This window comes from Ornithorhynchus anatinus, chromosome 3 (genome assembly GCF_004115215.2).
Source record: "Ornithorhynchus anatinus isolate Pmale09 chromosome 3, mOrnAna1.pri.v4, whole genome shotgun sequence".
NCBI lineage: Eukaryota > Metazoa > Chordata > Mammalia > Monotremata > Ornithorhynchidae > Ornithorhynchus > Ornithorhynchus anatinus.
The window spans coordinates 63,421,029-63,436,555 of record NC_041730.1 but is presented as its reverse complement, the minus strand read 5'-3'; the positions used below and the strand labels follow the sequence as shown (position 1 = coordinate 63,436,555).

At 48.0% G+C, this 15,527-nt stretch overlaps 1 protein-coding gene across 3 annotated transcripts in view; it reads left to right on the top strand.

Moving 5' to 3' along the window:
* The window catches only part of ZBTB7C (zinc finger and BTB domain containing 7C), a 312,607-nt gene extending 306,910 nt beyond the window's left edge, over positions 1 to 5,697 (top strand). For all 3 annotated transcript variants that reach the window (XM_029061807.2, XM_029061803.2, XM_029061808.2), the window contains one exon: positions 3,720 to 5,697. In XM_029061807.2, coding sequence (XP_028917640.1) covers positions 3,720 to 4,365 — 646 coding nt within the window. In that variant the 3' untranslated portion in view covers positions 4,366 to 5,697. The remainder of the gene's footprint in view (positions 1 to 3,719) is intronic.
* Positions 5,698 to 15,527: the final 9,830 nt, after the last annotated feature.

The following is a 15,527-nucleotide window of genomic DNA, read 5'->3' as shown; positions in this document are numbered from 1 at the left end:
GTGCAAAGTGCTGCATTAAGCGCTTGGGAGAGTAGGATACAATAGAGTTAGAAGATATGATCCCTGCCTTCAAGGAGCCAACACCGTAGAGGGAGAGACAAATTACAGGTAGGGGAAGTGGCTGGGTATAAAGGATATGTGCATAAACGCTGTGACGCTGTAGGTAAGGTGAGTATCAAAGTGCTTAAGAGGTACAGATATAAGTGCTTAGGCAACACAGAGGGGAGGGCGAATAGTGAGGAAAGGAGAGGCTAGTCAGGGAAGGGCTCTTGGAGGATATATTGCTACGATATGGCTTCAAAGTTGAAGAGAGTGGTGGCTTGTCAAATAAAAAGTGGGAGGTTTTTCCAGGCCCTCTGTAGGTGAAGAGACAGGAGAGATGGAGGTACTGAGAGTAAAGTGATGTCAGAAAAACAGAGTTTGTGTGATAGGTGATTGCAAAGCCAGGTAGGAGGGGAGAGGCGATTAAGTACGTTAAGGCCGAGGGAAAGGCGTCTCTGTTTGATGCGGAAAGGAATGGGCAACAGTGGGTGGTTTTTGAGGAGGGGGGAGGTGTGTATATAACTTTTTTTAGAAAAATTATCTGGGCAGTAGAACGAGTATGAACTGGAATGGGGAGAGACGAGACAGGGAGCTCAGTGAGGAGGTTGATGTAGGGGTAGAGGTGGAATATGATAAGTGCTTGGACCAGTGGGGTACCAGTTTGGATGGAGAGGAAGGGGTGGATTCTAGAATTGTTGGGAAGGACTGTAAGTTTGTTCTAAATTGGAGGCTCACTGTGGTCAGGGAACGTGTCTACCAACTCTGCTGTATTGTATTCTCCCTTAGTACAGTGTTCTGCGCACAGTAAGAACTCACTAAATGTGATTAACTGACTGAAGAAAGAACTAAGAGGATTTAGTGACAGATTACATATATGGGTTGGCTGGGAGAGAAACCCTACTTAAAGCTCACCTCCTCCAAGAGGCCTTCCCAGACTGAGCTCCCCTTTTCCCTTTTTCCCTCTGCTCCCTCTACCCCCCACCCCCACCTCTCCGCAGCTAAACCCTCTTCTCCCCCCTTTCCCTCTGCTCCTCCCCCTCTCCCATCCCCTCAGCACTGTACTCGTCCGCTCGACTGTATATATCTTCATTACCCTATTTATTTTGTTAATGAGATGTACATCGCCTTGATTCTATTTATTCACTATTGTTTTAACGAGATGTTCTTCTTCCTTGATTCTATTTACTGCGGTTGTTCCTGTCTGTCCGTCTCCCCCGATTAGACTGTAACCCGTCAAAGGCAGGGACTGTCTCTGTTACCGATTTGTCCATTCCAATCGCTTAGTACAGTGCTCTGCACATAGTAAGCACTCAATAAATACTGTTAAATGAATGAGTTGAGGACAGTGCCACGGTTATGGGCTGCTGAGATAGGGAGACTCGTGATGCTGTCTACAGTGATGGGAGATTTGGAGACGGGACGGAGTTTGGGTGAGAAGTTGAGGAGCTCCATAGGATATCCTGATTTCCAAAAAAGGAAATTCAAAAAACCCATTGCTCTTAAAATACCAGTACCTTGCAAAGCGTTACTGCCATTAAGGAGCACTCCTCAAACCTCCGGCATTTTCTTGTAAATGAAATCGTACCTTAACAAAGAACAGAGCCTGGGGCTTAGGACAGAAACCCCAGTGGCTGAGAGTGGGTTTAGGAGTGCCAGGCTCCTAGAGGAACTTGGATTAATTCTCAAGATGAGCAGATCTTAACAGGCCCCGGGGGCTGGGTTAGGATCAGTGTTTTGATCCAAGAACAAAAAGAGCACCAGGGAGAATCATGCTCACAGGACTGGGGAGCCTCCAACCGAAACCAGAACCTGGGCCAGATTGGAATAAGGGCATCAGCCAATAGACAGAGATACCTAGAGGTCACGGGATGTGATTCCTCTCAAGCCACTGATTCAGCTCTAAGCTTCCACATATAAGAGGCCACCATGATGACAATCACGTTGACTCACCTCAAAGGTTTAAGGGGAGGGAGAACGCTTTTCAGTGACTCTGAATGGCTCGCTGTGCATATTGCTGTCAGAGAAGTGCCATTACTGCCATCTGTCTAGTGGGTAGAGCACGGGCCTGGCAATCAAAAGGACCTGGATTCTAATCCCAGCTCTGCCACTTGTCTGCTGTGTGACCTTGGGGAAGTCACTTCACTTCTCTGAACCTCAGTTATAAGACTGTGAGCCCCATGTGGGGCAGGGGCTGTGTCCAAACCGATTAACCGATTATAACCCAGAGCTAAGTACGGGTGCCTGGCACACAGTAAGTGCTTATCAAGTACCATAAAAGAAATTACTGGGCTGAATCAAAGTTATACCCACTGTCTCTAACAGTGCACTTGGTGCCGGGTACGATACTGGGCCCTTCAGAAATACGGAATAAAGAAGTGACACATTCCCTAACCACAGTGAGCTGAAATTGAAATGGGGGAAAAACTTGAAACCTAAATATATAAGCAATCGATTAGCCCAAGGTGTTTATTGAGCATTTACTGTGTGCAGAGAGCACTGTACTAACTACTTGGGAGTGCACAGTACAGTAAAGAAACATGATCCCTGCCCTCATGAGAGCTGAGGAGGTGGTATATGAGTTCACAAGAACTTGGAACCCATCATGGACCTCTTATCCAACCATTTTACCCAAAAGGCATCTTGAACTTGCTGGTATTTTGCTCCTCCTCTAGACTCTGATGTCTTTGTGGACAGGGAACACGTCTACCAAATCTGTTGTATTCTCCCAAGTGCTTAGTACAGTGATCTGTGCACAGTAAGTGCTCAATAAATAGCACTGATGGATATTTTCATCCTGCAGTTTCCTGTGATAACGAATTCCAAATGCTTACCGCCCTGACCACTTATCAGCCAGCCTCCTCTTGTTTATTTTAACTTAACTCTTTCAAGCTTCAAAGGCTACCCGTCCCATCCCTGTACTGAGAGCTTTAGTGAGCAGGAAATCCTTGTTTCCCGTGTCTACCCTTCAGGAATTAGTAGACTCGATGGTGTCCCCATTCAGCCTTCATCTTTCTATCCATGGTATCCAGAGGTAGAGGAAGGGATGGACTAGGATTTCCTCTCTCCTTCACATCAAGCCAACTTCCCGGTTCTTTAATTGGTGGAACTTGGTGCCCTCAAGAAGTGAGAGGCAACTGCCCCCTCATTCAGGGCACTAAACCGGCATCAGATGGGAGATACGGAGCCAAGCAGCCTTCCGCCATGCTCTATTTATCTTTACCGTTCATTCATTCATTATATCATATTTATCAAGCACCTACTCTGTTCAGAGCACTGTACTAAACGCTTGGGAGAGTACACTATAACAATAAACGTACACCTTCCCTAACCCACAGCTCACTTACCATAAATCTCCAGTGCCCGGGATGGGGCCAGCTACCCCAAGGAGGTTCAGTGAAGGCTTGAACACTGATGGATTGGAAAATTAGCGCAAGGTCCTGATTTTCCATCACCCCCGCCCCAGGATGACTGGGCTTTGGGTAGCATATTCAAGGAAGAATTGAGTGTTTGCATCTGGGGCTATGGGAGAGACCCATAAACCCCTTGAGGGCAGGGACTTTGTGTTGTTTGTCCTGGAAAGCCCTGGGCCCCGGGGAGGAATTCAGTCAACGGGCTCCGGCGTTGCGGAAGCGGCCGGCAGCGGCGGTGCTAACGGCTCTTGCGTCTCTGTCGTTCAGGCAGGACAAGCTGAAGATCCACATGCGCAAGCACACCGGGGAGCGGCCCTACCTGTGCATCCACTGCAACGCCAAGTTTGTGCACAACTACGACCTGAAGAACCACATGCGCATCCACACCGGCGTGCGGCCCTACCAGTGCGAGTTCTGCTACAAGAGCTTCACCCGCTCCGACCACCTCCACCGTCACATCAAGCGCCAGAGCTGCCGGATATCCCGACCTCGGAGGGGCCGGAAGCCCGCCGCCTGGAGGGCCGCCAGCCTCCTCTTCGCCCAGAACGGCCAGCCGGAGGAGAAGGCCTTCATGATGCCCCCGACCCTAGGGGAGATGGGCGGCCATCTTGGCGGGGCAGCCATGTGCCTGCCAGGCCCCAGTCACCATAAGCACTTTCTGGGAGGGCCCAAGAGTGCCCTCAGCCTGCAGGAGCTCGAGCGGCAGTTTGAGGAGACCCAGATGAAGCTCTTTGGGAGGGCCCACCTGGAGGCCGAGAGGAACGCGGGGGGCCTCTTTGCCTTCGCCCTGGCGGAGAACATGGCCGCCCGGCCGTACTTCCCCCTCCCTGACCCGTGGAGCGCGGGCTTGGCTGGACTAACTGGGCTGGCTGGACTCAACCACATGGCCTCCATGTCAGAAGCCAGCAATTAGCCCCTGGCGTTGTCTTTCCCACCCAAGCCAGCCCCCTGGCCCCTCTGACGATGGCAAGGAAAGCACTTTGTGGCCCTCCTCTTGTACAGCATCTCATCTCCTCACTTCAAAGAGAGAATCCCCTTCCAATAGGGAGATATTTCCTAGCTAGGTTCCACCAAATAGAGCCACCCGAGTCAGACCACATGCACGTCCATGTGCCTACAGGGTGGAGGCTGGAAAGCTGGTTGGCCCAAAGATTGGTGGGAGCTGTAAGAGGTGGCCAGGAGCCGGGCAGGAGCTTGGACAGCTTGGGCACCTGGTGGAAATGTTCCCTTCAGCTCCCTGGCTGGGCACTGGAGAACAAAGCCAAGGGCCGGAGACTCCCTCTAAGGGATAAGATGAGAGTGATCCCTTCCGCTTTCGGGAAGGAAAACCGGAAAAGTCACGTGGTCCTCGGAGCCAGCTCTTCAGAAGGAAACCTCTGTGGGTGCAAGATTGCTTCTGTGGACTGAGGAGTAGCCCTTTGAAATGGGTCCTGGATTTGACTCCCAGCTCTTCCCCACCTCACTGGAAAATCATTGGCAAGTCACCTCACACTTCTAATGCCTCAGTTTCTCCACCTATAAAAGGGACCCTGGCATTCAGAGATAGCTGGCGAGACTGGAAGCGTGAGTTCAGTGAGGCGTCTGCTGTTCTGGGCAACTCCTGAGGGAGAAACTGGTACTGGCTTAATATGCTCTTTCTCCGGCCACTGCTCCCTATCTAGGGCCCTCTCCTGCTCTACTGGTAAACCACGGAAACACTCTTCAAAGCTGCCAAACGATCTTCCTTTAGTGACCCGCCAAAGAGTTGTTCTGGGTCTCCCTGATTCTCCCTCTCATCCCTGCCGTTTAAGACATCTCTGGAATCACTGACCAAACCCCCAGAAGAGGGTGGCTAGCTCCTCATTCAAATCCTGTGACAGCCAGAGACAGTGTCAGTCCTTGGTCACCCACGGGCTGATTTTCCGGGCCTTTCGCCCCCCCCTACTCCCTCTTCCCCATTGGCACCCTGCCTTCTGGACATTCCACTGCTCAGGAGTACCGTGGTGAATGGGAAAATAGAAGGAGAGGAGTTATATCAGTCAGCATTACCTCTTGGGAGCGGCTTGGGTAACAAGTCTGGAGGCGGGGGACACCTAAATGAAGTCAAGGACTCTCTGTGGATTTCACTTCTCCACTGCTTTTGGCTTACTACAGGTAGAGAGTTGGCTGTAAAACTTTCTCTGCAGCACTTTTCAGCTGAGAAATCTCTGTCCTGAACCTGATGTCTACAAGGAGTCCCTGAAAATAAAGAAGGCATTGCTGGCAATAAGTCTTTCGATTCTTCTCTCTTCTCTTCCCTTCTCTCCTCCATTCCCCTCTTTTTTAAAAATAACTATTAGGGTTACCTGTGGGAGAGGCTATCCGGGGGAGATGCTGGGAGAGGTAAGATGGGCCTGGGACTCCAGTTACAAATAAGGGAACAAAGGGGGCTCTCTTCCCTGATGCTCCAAGGCTTACTTTCTCAGAGAAAGCAAGGGGATCCAGGGCGTGGCCCACCCTCTCATTTTCCCAAAGCCCTTAGTCAGCGTGGACCAAATCAATGCTGATCCAATCGGGGGGGGGGAAGCCCATCCTCCTCCTGCTCTCTTCCCACCTGTCCCACCCCACGTCTGGGGACATTTTGTCCGTCTTTGTCCCCCATTTTACTTTCAGAAGTCGACTGGAGAGACGGCACGCCGGAACTTACTGTCACCCTGGCACAAAGTGGGCCGTGAGGAGCAGACTCATCCGACCCACGTCGACCCACCTGGGGTGATGGAGGGGCGGGGTGGGGGCGGCGGGGGAGGCTACCGCCAAACCAGAGAAGAACAGAGCAAAAACCAATCCAAAGTGGCATCCAACGCTGTGGGTGCTCTTGCTGTTTTTTTTAATTATCATTTTGTAAATGTAATGACTTCTTATAAACTCAGTTTTACAGATGACTGGTTCCTTCAGGTGTTTTTTGTCTACAGTTTGGAGTCATTGTAAAGTATCCAAAGATGCTGAGTACTGGATAGTCGAGAAGAAATTGAAGCCAATGTTTTTCTTTTTAACTTTAAAAGTGATTTTGGTTTTGTTTCAGTTTCAAATTTCCCTCTGTATGTGGGAGAATCTCTGGACTTTTTCTATTTATCACTGTTTTTATGTCATTGCTTTGTGTCAGAACAAACCCCACAAAATTTGCCTTTGTGAGTCAAGGGATAATCTTTAATTTTCGCAGAAGGCTGCCGAGCCACAAAACTCACTCCAAGATAACATTTTGGCCTATTTATTAAACAGTATTAATTGACTTGATTAAATTACACTGAAGTTGAGCCCTCTGTCAGGTGTGACCTTTGCAAGTAAATGAGACAGTAACAAGCCAGCATGGAGTTCTGTATCTTAAATGCCTGGGGTTTAGGATCCAGGGAGTCATGCTGATTTATACGGTTGACACCTCTTTCTACATTCAAAACACAACAATCCATCCCCCTTGAATTGTTTGATTAACGGTGTTTCGGTTCAAGGAAAGGTTTCCTTTATTAACAAGTTAAGCTTGATTTTCCCTGGGAGAGCTCATTTCCGTTGCAAATAGTGGACTGGTGTTCCCCGTTTGTCTGATGGTGAAACAGGATGTATTTCTTTGTAGCTTCCTACTTTGGGCCGGGCAGTTGAGCTACAGGTATTTATCCAGCTGGATATATGAGTAAGTGTATGTTTGTGTTCATGCATAGAAGTGGTTGTATGTCTGCCAAGGTGTGTGTTTGTGAATGTGTGTGTGAAAGAGAGAGAGAGCCTCAGTGAAATTATTCTGCCTAGCCCCTTGCTTCTCCCATACCAGCTGCCCCTGATGACAAGTTATGAATCCCACATTTTACCCTGGTTCTGACCTCTTTCGTCTACACCTAAAGATGGAGCTCTGCTTTCTTTGTCTATTTCTACCTGGGGCATCCAGCACAGGAGTCAGATCGGGTGCCAGAAATGATGGAAAGGTAACGAGGCTGTAGCCGGATCTCGGTGGTATGGGGAGAAGTTTTTAGAATCTCCTTTCCATTGCAAGATGGAAACTGTTATTACTCCAACTCCAGGCTGATTCTGCAAGCTAGCCCTGGGTTTGGGGAGGGGTGGATAATGACAATAATAATAATAATAGTATTTATTAAGTCCTTACTATGGGCTAACCACTGTTGCAAGTGCTGGGGTAACTACAAAATACTCATGGTTGGACACAGTCCCTGGCCCACATGGAGCTCAAAAGCTAAAGAAGGAAGAAAAGGTATAGAATCCCCATTTTACAGGTGAGAAAACTGAAGCAGAGAGAAGTTAAGTGACTTGGACAAGGTCACAGTTTGGGGCCCTGAGTTTTCCGACGTCAAAGCGACCTTCAGGCCAGGTTAGTCAAGGGAAAGCAACCCTCTGTTCATCCCTGAAGCATGCAAGGCCCTGGCTACTGGCAAGAATGGAGGAAAGATACATTCCCCACTGGAATATAACCAGTCAGTTAAAGCACTCGAAGCAAATCAGCCACATACAGCACATTCTCACCCCGCGGGATCTGACAAAGAGCCAGAGGAGCCCTTGCAAAAGATAAAAAAGCTCAGCAAGCATGACCTTGATCTCCCATCAAGGAAAAGCCTGATCCTGCCTTATATCCATGGGCAAAGAGTGGCTCGGTTTAATATGAGACTGAAGCTCCCAAAGGAGACTTGTTAGGTTCCAGAGGGATCAGCTGCCTGAAAAACAAAGCAGGAAGAGAAATGGACCAGAGCGGATGAAGAGAAACAAGCTCCACCAAGTCACCTTCCCAAGATCAGCTGAGTTCAGAGTCACCCATCGAGAGTCACCCTTCAGTTCAAAGATGGCACTACCAACTGTGAGGTTGTATCCACTAGGATGTGTCATGCTAAGAATCCCTTGCAATCTGTGCCCATGCAAATACAGTAAAACATTTTTTCGGGCCCTTTGCCACCGCGGATGAGCATTGCTCAGACACCAGTGATTAAGGGGGCAAAGGATATATCAATGGAATGATTGGTATCTAAGTGCTTACTATGTACCAGGCACTGTACTAAGTGCTGGCATAGATTCGAGATAATCGGATTGGATACGGTCCACACGGGGCTCACAGTCTTAATCCCCATTTTACAGTTGTGGTAACTGAGGCACAGAGAAATAAAGCGACTAGCCCAAGGTCACACGGCAGACAAGTGGCGGAACCGGGATCAGAACCCATTTCCTCTGACGCCCAGATCCATGCTTTTTCCACCAGGCCGCACTGCTTCCATGTCCTCCAGCTAGCAGGAAGTGCCCTTGAATTGTTTTTGCAGTAGTGGGGACGGTTTGCACGGAGCCACCTACACTCCCTTGCCCATCCACCATCCAATTAATCAATCAGTGGTATTTATTGAGTGCATTCAGTGTGCAAAGCTCTGTACTAAGCGCTTGGGAGAGTGCAATACAACAGAGCTGATAGACACGTTCCCTGATCCGCAACACACCTAGCATCGTTAGTCGCAAGGCAACTAGTAGGAAGAACAAGTGCATTCTGGAGTCAGAGCACCATAAGAAAGAGTTTCCAAAATCCCCCTCAACTCACCCCCACCAAATTTCCCTTCCCGCTTCCTTACAAGGGGGCCTCCCTTAGGTTTCAGGAAGCAGGCACAGCCACCCTCTCGCAAGAACAATAACTACAATATGGAGACTACGCCCTCTGCTCCAGAAATAGCATCTGATGTAAGGGAAGAGGAAAAAGCAAAGCCAAATTAGGTTCCCAAACTCTACACAAGTAGGAGTGGCTAACACTTGCTTCCTCTTTGTTTTGTTTTTTTTCATCTGGCACTTTTTTTTTTTTTAAAGACAGATCCCGTGGAGGTTTTTTTTGCATACGCCTGCCAGTTGATAGAATGATGATGATGATGATGATGTTCGCATTCCAGATAGGCAGAAGAATCTCAGCGTCAACTTGAATGTGGATTTGATTAGTTTCAGTGGCTTGCCCGTGAATGAAACTGTTTGAAGACAGCCCAGGAGGCCCCATTCACATTAATGAGGTTTGATTACATTTGGCAGCTCTGGGCTGGCTCGTTCTGTTCTGTGAATGCCGACTGATTGCAGTTAACCATGACTGTTCTCCCAGAGATGTGGGCGGCTTCTACCCTAACGCTTGTTTCCGGATGGACAGCCTCTGGCAGGGTCCTGCCGTCTATTTGCCGGACGCTGAACGGGCTCACCCTGAGACCTCCGGGGGGACCCGGGCAAGGAAGATGGCATCCCCTGGTGAAAGGTGTGGGCCCATTTCTCAGATGTAAAAAAACTAAACAAAGTTAAAGAGCGCATTCTCCCTGCCCTCCGGGGGCTTACAAACTGATGGGGGCAGGCAGGGAGTCATAAGTTGTTTACAAGGAATGGGAGCAGGAGGAAAAACACTGATACAACCAGCGACGGCAAGAGTATAAAGAATAAATAAGTGAATAAAGGAATGGTGTATGTCAATAAAAAATGTAAATAGATGCGAATCAACCCCTGTCAGTTTACAACCTGATCGTTAGCCGTTACCTGCTGTATTATACTCTTCCAAGTGCTTAGTACAATGCTCTGCCAACAGTATACGCTCAATAAATACATCGGATGGATTGAATCCTCATTCTAAATCAGCGCTTCGTAGAGTGCCCGACACAGAGTAAGCACTTGAAAAATACCATAAAAACTGTATACATAAGGGGAGCTGTTGGAATGATTTTTAATTTGGAAGTGCATTACATCTTTGGAGCAGCTAACCCCCAAACCCCCCTTTATTTTTTAGGTCCTCAATTTCTTATTCAAGTCATTCAAGGAGGGTAAACTGGAATTTCCTGTCCCATCCCTTGGTATATTTAAAATTAGAAGGGCCCAAATGCTAACAAATATCCTATAGGAAGAGAAATGACTCTTTACTAGAGAAGCAGGGCGGCTTAGTGGAAAGAGCAGGGATCTGAGAGTCAAAGGACCTGGGTTATCATCCTGGCTCTGCCAGTTGCCTGCTGTGTGACCTTGGACAGATCGCTTAACTGCTTTGTGCCTCTGTTTTCTTATCTGTAAAATGGGGATATCTTTTCTCCCTCCTTCTTAGGCTACAGGGGAGGTGCCCTATCTGATTATCTTGTATCTACCCCAGCACTTAGTACAGTGCTAGGCACATAGTAAGTGCTTAACAAATATCGTTACTATTATTATCACAGCTTGGCTAGATGATACCCAGTGACTGCTATTTCTATTCTCTATCATTCGATGACAGCCTGGCAAATAAAGACCACAACTTGCCAACCTGTGAATGTTTTCTCACCAGCTCGCCTCTGTTTGGAAGGTGGTGTCAGCGTGTTTTTCCACTTGGTCCAGGGTAAATCTTCGCCTGCTCTAGGAAAGTGGGCAAGGTGCCATTTTCAAATCTAGATTCATAATGATTTACACAGTTGACACATTATTTTTCTTATAAATAGTGCAAACAGGGTATTGCTCGCCCTAATATTTCCCCTGGCGAGATAACCAGTGGCAAGTTTAATTCTTACCCTACTATCACAAGGGAAAGCTCAAAGGCCCAGAGAAGCATCCAGAAGGTCAGCGGTCAGCGGCAGGTCACCAGAAGGGTCAGGAACAGAATCGAGGTCTCCTGACTCCCCTGGGGCCTGGCCCGCTGATCCCAGCGTCAATCCGGATTCGAGAAGCCCATCCACAGGAAGAGACTTGCCTCGACTTACCCTGCAAGGTGAAATCACTTCACAAGTCAATTTTCTGGAGAAGCAGAATTTCGGCTCAATCACCTACTTAGCTTTTGGTTCTTGGTTCCGAGCTGTTTATTTTAAAAATAACCGGGGCTGCTGACTGCTTGCTTCATCGTGTATGTTCCTTTCCTCTTTTTCTCACATCTTGGAAATACATTCTGCCACTTGAGAGCCCCAGAGGCAGTTGGGAGTCAGAAGCAGGGGCGCCTTAGGTTCCTCCCGATCAAAAAAGTTCCCTGGTACTTGCTCAGGTGGCACGTGACCTGTTGAGGAGGGGTGGAGTTGATGGGAGGTTGTAAAGTGTACATAGGTGGTGGGATGACGATATTTCTCCAGATGCTACAACAAGACCTCATCTAACACTTCCCTTCCTCTGCCCCTTTCAAGTGGCAGTGCTAACTTAGCCCTGCACAGCTCCTTTCCCTCCCCCTAACCACCTCCTCCCCTTCCTCAGTGGCTCTCCTCTCCTTTGCATGTTTTATTTATGGTATTTGTTAAGTGCTTACACTGTTCTAAGAGCCGAGGTGGGAACAAGCAAATCAGGTTGGACGCAGTCCCTGTCCCACACGGGACTCGCAGTCTCAATCCCCGTTTTTCAGATGAGGGAACCGAGGTACAGAGAAGTCAGGTGACTCGCCCAAGGTCACACAGCCAACAAGTGGCAGAGTGGGGATTAGAACCCGTGTTCTTCCGACTCCAGGTCCGTGCTCCATCCACCAGGCCGCGCTGCTTCTCCCGGCTTTATGACAGCCGCGGCCCAGAAACGGAGGCTGACGTCTCTATGTGTGACGCTGATGTTTCCCTTGACTTGCACTAACTGCTGTAGAAGCGGTATATATGTTAAACCTGATGTGGTTTGGTTTTGGTTTCATTTTGCAATTCCCATTTCGGCTAACCCGGATGCCAGCCTAGCCATTCCCCTGCTGTCCATCGGTTGCCGAGGGACAAATCCAAAATTCCCCAAACTGCCTGCAGCCGGATAATTGAACTTCACCTTTCCATTTCCCTTCCCGGCTCCCTTAGGCTGCAGCAGGAGCCTTGGATAGTGGCAAGAGCACGGGCTTGGGAGTCAGAGGTCTTGGGTTCTAATCCTGTTTCCGCCACCTGTTTGCTGTGTGAACTTGGGCAAGTCACTTAACTTCTGTGTGCCTCAGTTACCTCATCTGTAAAATGGGGATTGAGACGGTGAGTCTCTCGTGGGACGATCTGATTACCTTGTATTAACCCCAGCACTTAGAACAGTGCTTGGCACATAGGAAGTGCTTAACAAATACCATAATTATTATTAATTATTATTATGATTTACAGGACATTAATGGCTAGGGGGGGTGCAGACACTGCTCAGCTGATATATGGCTTTTGGTTTTGCCTTTGAATAAATGAAATTTATCTGAAAGGAGACAGACGATGCTTTGATTTGTACTTCTCTGGTCGGTTTCTCAAAGCCCCGTGCCACACTGCTGAGATTAAACTGAACAGTTGAAAGATGACCTGACCCACAGGCGGAAGAAAGGGTTCAGCAGCTTCTTCTTTTGTCTTATACCATCCTGTGTCACCGACCCATAGCAACGCCACTGACACATCTCTCCCAGAACGCCCCACCTCCATCTGCAATCGCTCTAGTAGTGTATCCATGGAGTTTTCTCGGTAAAAATGGGGAAGTGGTTTACCGTTTCCTCCTTCCGCGAAGTTAACTCGAGTCTCCGTCCTCGACTCTCTCCCATGCCACTGCTGCCCAGGACGGGGAACTTGTGTCTTGTAGCAGATGGCCTTCCACTCGCTAGCCACTGCCCAAGCTAGGAATGGAAGGGACAGGCCTCTGCTTGACTCTCCCTCCCGTAGTCGACACTGGTATAGTACTGGAAGCTCTCCGGATGCGATCGTGAGAGGGGTCAGCAGCTTCAGCACAAACTAAAGCCAACTCATTTAGTAAGTGAAGCCAGGCCTATAGGACCACATAAGCTAGTCAAGTTAGACACAGTCCATGTCCCATGTGGGACTCACAGTCTTAATCCCCATTTTCCAGATAAGGTAACTGAGGCACAAAGGTGTTAAGTGATTCACCCAAGGCCATACAGCAGACAAGTGGCGGAGCCAGGATTAGAACTAAAATCCATCTGACTCTGTTTTCTACTACCTAAAATTGTGTCAGTAAAAAAATGTGAAAGTCGGTATTTTTTTCATCCTGCTGAGAAATATCACCCTCTGCAATTGGTCACCTTGATTCCTGCCCTCGAGAGATTTATGATGCAGAACCGGGGATTAGACACAAAAATAAATTACAGGTAGGAGTAAGTAGTAGAGATTGTGAGATATGTACACAAGTGGTGTGGGAAGTTATGATGCTTAAGTGCTTAGGTGGCAGGAAAATGCTGAAGTGGCAGATGCAGGAACTATACAGGTAGGTAGATTCAAAATTAATTGAGGCCTCCTGGTGGAAATGTGATTTCAGAAGGTCTTTGGAGAATAGGATTTCTGAGCTCTGATAAGCATGAAGTGGGAGGGAGTTCCTGGCAGGATGGAGGGTGTGAGCAAGAGGCCAATGGCAGGAAAGACAAGAAGGAACCACTTACGTAGCATGGCCCAGTGGGTAGAACATGGATCTGGGAGTCAAAGGACCTGGGTTCTAATCCTAGCTCTGCCACTTCTTTATAATGGTGTTTTTTAAGCCCTTACTATCTACCAGGAACTGTACAAAGTACTGGGGTAGATATAAGGTTAGACACAGTCCATGTCCCAAATGGGACTCGCAGTATTAATTCCCATTTTACAGATGAGGTTACTGAGGCACAGAGAAGTTAAGTGACTTGCTCAAGGTCACACAGCAGACAAGGATGGAGCAGAGATTAGAACCCAGGTCCTTATGACTTCTAGGCCTGTACTCTATCCACTAGGCCACACAACCTCTCACCATTTGTCACACACCCACACACACCCACGGGTCACACACACCACAGCACTGTGTCACATAGCAATTGTCTATGTGCCCTTGGCAAATCACTTAACTTTTCTGTGCCTCAGTTACTTCATCTGCCAAATGGGGATTAAGAATGTGAGAGCCCAAATATGGGACAGAGACTGTGTCCAACCTGATTAATTTGTATCTACCCCAGTGCTTAGAACAGTGCTTGGCACACAGTAAGCGTTTAACAAGTACCATAAGAATAATAATAATAATGGTATTTATTAAGCACCTACTATGTACCCAGCCCTGTGGAGATTAAGACTGTGAGTCCCACTAGAGACACGGATCGGGTCCAATCTGATTAGCTTGTACCTACCCCAGCCCTTAGTAAAGGTCCTGGCACATAGTAAGCACTTTACATATGCCATTAAAAAAAAAATAGGGAGTAGTTTAACTTGAGAGGAATGAAGAGTTTAAGCTAGGATGTTGTGGGAGAATAGAGTGTATCAGTCAGTATTCAATTCAACTGATTGAATACTTGAAAGCTCATTATGACCAAAGGATGTGTCTGCTAATTCTGCTATAATGTACGCTCCCAAGCACTTAAGTCCGGTACTTTGTGCACAGTAAGTGCTCAGTAAATATGACTGATTGATTGATTGAATGAATGATTGATTAAAGCTGGTGGTCAGGAGTTTCCATCTGATGCAAAGTAGAATGGGTACCATTGTGGGATTTTGTGGCACGGAAATATGTGTGAAGAACGATGCTTTAGAAAAATAGCCCTTCTATGGTATTTGTTAAACACTTTCTGTGTGTCAGGCACAATTCTAAACTCTGAGGTAGATTCAAGCTAATCGGCTTGGAGGCAGACCGTGGCTCACAGTCTTAATTTGGAGAGGGGAGAGGCTGAAGGCAGGGAAATCAGTGAAGAGGCTGATGCAGGAGTCAAATCAGGATATGACAAACACCTGGACCAGGCTGGTGGTGGTTTGGATGGAGAGGAAGAGGTGGATCCGGGAAGACGAGGTGACAGAATATGGAGACTTAGCTAATATGGGACTTAAATGAAAGGAAGGAGCAAGGATAATGCCAGGGTGGTTGGGAGATGAGGATGGTGTGTCAACCCTAATGGGAAAGTTAAGTGGAGGATTGGTTTGGGAAAGGAAGATGGAGGGTTCAGTTTGAGCTCAAAGTGCCAGTGAAACATCCACATAGAGGAGTCCAGAGGCAGGAGTTATAATAGTATTTACAGAATTTAAGCGCTTATTGTGTGCAGAGCACTTTACTAAGCGTTGGGAGAGAATACAAAGATGGGAATTGGACACAGTCCCTGTTCCTTGGGGAGCTCACAATCTAGGCAGGAAGAGATGTGAAATTATAGGGAAGGAGAGCGGCGGGGGCTGGTGAGGTAATTCTGGGAGCTAACCACAGAGAAGTGGTTGTTGAAGGCATGGGAGTATATAAGCTCCCCAG